Source organism: Bison bison, unplaced genomic scaffold (genome assembly GCF_000754665.1).
Source record: "Bison bison bison isolate TAMUID 2011002044 unplaced genomic scaffold, Bison_UMD1.0 scf7180017864266, whole genome shotgun sequence".
Lineage (NCBI taxonomy): Eukaryota > Metazoa > Chordata > Mammalia > Artiodactyla > Bovidae > Bison > Bison bison.
In genome coordinates, this window is record NW_011494838.1 from 2,779,935 (window position 1) to 2,785,902 (window position 5,968).

General features: G+C 57.3%; 1 protein-coding gene across 4 annotated transcripts in view; it reads left to right on the forward strand.

Moving 5' to 3' along the window:
* The window catches only part of TRAF1 (TNF receptor-associated factor 1), a 23,463-nt gene extending 22,208 nt beyond the window's left edge, over positions 1-1,255 (forward strand). For all 4 annotated transcript variants that reach the window (XM_010848417.1, XM_010848419.1, XM_010848418.1 and 1 more), the window contains one exon: positions 974-1,255. In XM_010848417.1, coding sequence (XP_010846719.1) covers positions 974-1,192 — 219 coding nt within the window. In that variant the 3' untranslated portion in view covers positions 1,193-1,255. The remainder of the gene's footprint in view (positions 1-973) is intronic.
* The last annotated feature ends 4,713 nt before the right edge of the window (positions 1,256-5,968 follow it).

Below are 5,968 nucleotides of genomic sequence, written 5' to 3' on the forward strand. Positions count from 1 at the left end.
CAGACCTCAGCGGCGGTGAAGGGGGATGAGGGAGAGCAAATGGCTGGGGGCGGGGCACCACGGGGTCTGGGTATGAGTCAGTAGGTCAAAACCGGTTCCCATACGTTCTGGGGGAGTTTTAAAAATTCTAATGACTGGGCCCCACTACCGTAAACGGTGAGCCCTGGGCACTGGGAATTTTCAGACCTTCCCAGGGAATTCTAAAGTGCAGCCGAGTTTGAGAACCATTGCGGCGGGGGTGACGGGTATTTCAGTGGTGTGGGCCGGAGGGGAGAATATATGTCACTTCAAGATCACTGGCTTCCTGGGGACACACAGGGCCCCTGTGCAGAACAGAAGCTGGGTTTGTGTTTCAGGATGGAATTGACATCCGCTCAGTGGAAGGCCTGGCTGCTCTTACCCCTCTGCCTTGTCCCAGAGGATCCAGCTGCGGTTGAAGGGTCAACCTCTCCGAGCAGAAAGGGGCATCTTGGCTTAAGGGGTCCAGCCTCCTTGTCAGGACTCAGTCTCGCCTTTAGCCCCTAACAGCCAACCACAGTTGACAGTTGCCCCTTCCTGTCAGATAGAACGTCTGAGCCCTGATCGTAGAACACCCCTGGAGCCTACTCATGGTACCAGGAGTTTCTACTTTCAAGCTCTCACCACGTGCCACGTATGGCTTTTCTTTCTTTCTTTGGCTTCTGCTCAGCGTGAGCTCAGGCTTTCCCGGTGGCACAGTGGTAAGGAATCCACCTTCAGTACAGGAGATGTGGGTTCGATCCCTGGGTGGGGAAGATGCCCTGGAGAAGGGAATGGCTACCCACTCCAGTATTCTGGCCCAGAAAATCCTGTGGACAGAGGAGCCTGGCTGGCTATCGTCCATGGGGTTGCAAAAGAGTCCGGAGGAGCTAAATCAAAGCAACAGCAGTGTGAGCTCAGCATCAGAGGGACGGCAGGGTGAGACCCGGGCCTGACCTAGCACGCTGCCCGGCAGGTCACCTTCATGCTGCTGGACCAGAACAACCGTGAACACGCCATCGACGCCTTCCGGCCCGACCTGAACTCCGCTTCCTTCCAGCGGCCCCAGAGCGAGACCAACGTGGCCAGCGGCTGCCCGCTCTTCTTCCCCCTCAACAAGCTGCAGTCGCCCAAGCACGCCTACGTGAAGGACGACACCATGTTCGTCAAGTGCGTCGTGGACACTAACACTTAGAGCGGCGGGCCGAGCCTTCCGAGCGGGTCGCCCGAGTCCTCGGGAGACCCGCTCGGAAGAGGCTGCACGATGACCGAGGTCCCGGCCCCCGTGCCCAGGACCCCAGGGCATGATGACGGGACGGGGCTGGCACCACCTGAGCCCGGCTGACAGATTGGCTGGGACTCGCCGTCAACTTAGTGGCGGGACCCTGGGGCCGACCCATGAAGGCGGAAGGTCCAGAGGGAGGTGGTGCAGGACTGACCCCCCAGCACTCACCACGCAGAACTGGAGGCCAGAGAGCCACCCCCGCCCTGAACGTGGAGATGGACTCTGGCCAAGAGCGGGAGGGTGTGGGGACCAGGCTGGGGCGTGGATGCTGAGCTGGAGATGCGGGACCTCAGCCAAGGGCTCCAGGGATGGGGAGGCCTCTGCGGGTCACCGTGGAGACCGTGCTTGCTCTCTTCCTGCTCGGGGGTCAGAACCGGAACCAGGGGTGGAAAGGATGGAGCCCAGTGTAATTCAGTCTGTCCCGGGCTGGACTGAGTTCCCCGGCACTGGAGGTGAACAAGCAACCGCAGAGGGCTACGCTTTGGGGAGGGCATCAAACGGGGTGGATTTGAAGACCTTCACGGTTCCTTCCAAGCCCAGAAAGTCTCTAACTCTTGGCCCCCTGGGCCAGCTGAGGCCACGAGCTGCAGCGTTCAGGAGCCCCATGCCCTCCAGTGTCCTGACTCACCTTCAGCACCTCGAGGTGGGCGAGCTGGCCCTCATGGCACTGCCCCTCCTGGGCCTGGCAGTCGGCTTCCCCTCTGTGCAGAGCCACACGCAGGCCCTGTGTCCTGCGCCTCCCCCAGCCAAAGGCCCCTCCACCTCCTCCAGGTGAAACCGGGGCTCTGAGCTCCCAGGAGCAGCCGGTAGGAGCGTGGAGAAGGAGAGGGACCCACACTCCCTGTGCTCCCGGCTCTGAGCTCCCAGGAGCAGCCGGTAGGAGCGTGGAGAAGGACAGGGACCCACACTCCCTGTGCTCCCGCCTGGGGGCCCCACCCTCGGCCACAGAATCCTATGTCGCCCGCTGAACCCAGGTAACCACGTCTCTAGTTGACGGGTCAGGACCTCTGAGCCACCCGCAGATGCTGTCCTTTTGTGTGTATAAAACCAGAGAAAGAACCGTTCTTTAGTCTCGTTTGCAGTTTTCATGAAGGGTTGTGAGAGTTGGTGGTGACTTTTGAGCTCTGGGTGGACTAGTTTTGCAGGTGGCACCCAAGCTTCTCCTCCTTGGTCCTCTGTCTGTAACGGGGGAACTGCCCCGCCTGCCTCACTCACCAAGTTCGCTGACCTCAGAGGAGATGCTACACAGGAGAGGCTGGCAAGAAGCGGGGGCACGCTGCCTGGCTGGCTGGGCCAGGGCTCGCTTGTCCTCTCACCTTGGAGGTCGCTACGCAACCTGCTGCAGGACCCTGGCCCATCCTCCCAGAGCCCTGAGGCTTCATGTTGCCATGCAGAGCTCCAGAGCAGCCCCCTCACCTTTCCCCCTCCAGCCTTCTCTGCAGCTTACTCCTCCTGTACCTGCTGAGGCTGTGAATCACTCCTCAGACCCTCAGTGTTCTCATCTGTGAAATGGGTTAGCAGCCCTGCCTGTCCTCTCCAGCCCGATGTTTCTGAGGCTGGCCCTCCCTGGGAGGTGAGGGGGCAGCACGGCCCAGTGGGCTCAGTGTATCAGAAAACCAAGAGCCCAGCCCCCAGGACAGACCCGGTATCCCATCTTGCCTCAGCCTCTTCACTTACAAACGCAGAGAAGCGCCCTGCCTGGCCCCGCCCCGCCCACAGGGCTTTCACGAGGCTGAAATACAATGCCAGAGCTCCAGGGTAGTGGCATCTCGCCAAACACGACAGGCTACCAACACGTCAGGACTTCTTTTTCTCGTCCCCAGTGCTGACAACCTGTCATGAGGCTGACTTGCTTCCTTGACGCGTGTGGAAACCAGAGACGAGTGATGGGGACACTTGTCTCAAAGCTGGTGTCCTGACAAAGGAATAACCATGCCTGCTCGCTGAGCTAATAAGGGCTTTGTGGGACGAGCACTTCTAGAGACAACTGCCACGCTGTGCCTTTCACCACCTGTGTCTGATGGGAGGAGACACGCTCTCTTCTGACAGTGTGAGCCGCAGCCATTCTTTCGTCCGAGCGTGATTGAGACCTACTGCGCTGGATCCTGGTGGGCGGGGAAGGATAAGCGGTGCACTCTATCTTCACGGAACTCTTAGCTCAGTGGGCAAAACAGAGCCATAAGATCAATGAAAGTGATACATAAGAGAAGCTCGGAGAAAGCATGGGAAGTCCAGACCCATTGGTTGAAGCAGGGAGGGCTCCCTGGAAGAGGTGGCGTGTAAACTCAGCCTTTAAATATTTGGAGATGCAGAGGATAGGGGTGTGGGGAAGAGTAAACGCCCAGAGATGGGATGCTGTCTTGCCTTCAGGTAACGTGTGGAAGGCAGGACCAAAGAGGAAGAGGCAAGAATGTAGGATGGGCTGGAGTGTAGAAGGCATCCTAGGTGGTCCCAACTGCCTGGCATTATCAGGGTGGGAGGGCCTCCAATCACCTGTGTGTGGGCCTTCAGGCAGTTGGCAGCAGGGTGAGATGGTGATTTTAAGCCTTCACTCATTTATCTTCCACCAGAGCCCTGTGTTACATGCGCCGTGCCCCGAGGCCCCACCACTTACAGGTGGTTCAGGGGCGGGGAGGCAAGACGCAGGCAAATCCACTCTTTCGCTGGCTCCTCATAAACCCCTATGAGGCAGGCAGAGCTGAATATCCTTTTAGAAACTGGGAACCTGAGGCGGGGAGACCAGGTGCCCTCCCTAAGGTCAAGTGGGAGCAAGGGAGGCAGTGGAGTTAGGAGCCGGTCTCTGGCTTCTAATTGCTCTCCTTCTAGACTAACGAGGAATTTCCGTTCCTTTTGTGTCTTCAGCCAAGATGAGGTCACATCTTCATGGGGGGCCTTGGGAGGAGATGGGTCTCTCTGCTCCCAGCCTGAGGGCCAGCCTGTGGGAACCACCCTGTCACCCCAACGGTGCCCGTGAGGAGGGGCATGTGGGCACAACCGCAGGAACTTCACTCTCACTGGGCACTCATAGGCCAGCTCAGTGGGGTCTGCAGGGCATCTCGGACCACCCTGAGCCATAGGGGCAGCTATTAGGTCTGCCTTTAATTGTCCATTTCTAATGGGAAGAGACATATCCTCTGGTAGAAACACTGGATAACTACAAAAGTGATGTACAAAAGGAAGTAAAAAAAAAAAAAAACAGTCGTGGGCCCAGTGTCCTGAGAGAGCTACTGGGAACATTTTAGTAAATGTTCTTTGTCGTTTTGAAACAGTACATACACAGACACACACAGAGAGAGACTTAAAAAAAAAATCCGTTTAAATCATACTAATTACAGCTTTACTCTCGTTTTTTCACTTAACACCCCCTTATCACACCCATCCGTTGGCTCCTGTTTGTAGGCAAGGACACGGAAGCTAAGAAGAGGGAAGTGACGTGTTCAAGCCCCATCCGGGTCAGTGGTGGGGTCAGGGTTCACTCTTCCGGTGTGAGTCACACTCAGATGGAGAAACCAAGGCCCTGAGAAGAGGAGGTCACTCGAGGCCACGTGACTGTGGGGCTCCTGGACCCTTCTCTGCCCGCCCCGGGAAGTCTCAGGAGAGGATCTGCCCTCTGGGTCTGGAGGAGATGGTGTGTGCAGGAGCCAGAGGGTGGGATGCTGGGCCCGCCCGGGCAGCAGGAGAGAGACGTCCTCTGCCTTCCCGCAGCTGTACCCCAGGAGAGCAGACAGGCCCTGCACCACCCCTCATGGCCCCTGCTCCCTACGGACCTCCAGACCAGAGACCTGCTGAGCCTTGGTTTCCTCTTTGGCATGAAGGTGAAAATCCTAGCCTCGCAGGGTTGCTCTGAGGGTGCCAGGGTCCAGGAAACCACTCACTTTGTATCCTGTGGGGTCCCAGTCTAGTAATAACAGAAACAAGAATCCCAGACAGTGATGGAGTGCCTGGCCAACTGACAGACACCAAGCTGAGCGCTCACAGGCATCATTTCATGAAACTTGCATAAAAAACCCCATGAGGAGGTGGGATTATGATCGTCCTCTTTTATAGAGGAGGAAACCCAGGCTCTGAGGGGTAAAAAATCACTCACCCAAGGTCACACCAGGGCCGGAAGCCAGGACTTAGACCGAAATGCCAGATTCAGACCCGTAATCCCCTGATGTCATCAGCGTAATATTGTGGAAACAGTACAGAAAGATGAGATGGCTTTTAATTCTGCACAGGCTGCAGGTCCATTTTTAAACAACCATGAAATGATGAGAACTCCCGTTTACTGAGCGCCCACTGCACTTGCTTCACTCGTGAGCACCACCCTTAAGTTGGTGACTGACCTGGGAGGAAGGCATGTTTTCCCCACTTTATAGATAAAGATACAAGCTGAGAGAGGTCAGGCCATTTCCCCAAGGTCACACAGCTAACAGGCAGACCTCTGTTTTATCCGTGACAGTCAGAGGTTTTACCGGATGGCGGGGTCCTCTCCAGTGCCTTGGGGGCAGGAGAAGGTCAAATGGATGTGATGTCCCTTCTGGACTGACTGTCAGCCCTTCTCCTCCAGGGGAGATGCCCCTGCCTGGAGTGCTCAGCCTGGCGGGACCCCTTTGGGTGGGATTGACACAGGCCACGGGGATGAAGGACGAAGTTGGGGGAGCCACTGGTGGGCCAGTGAGCCTTTGCCAGTAGCTGGATCTC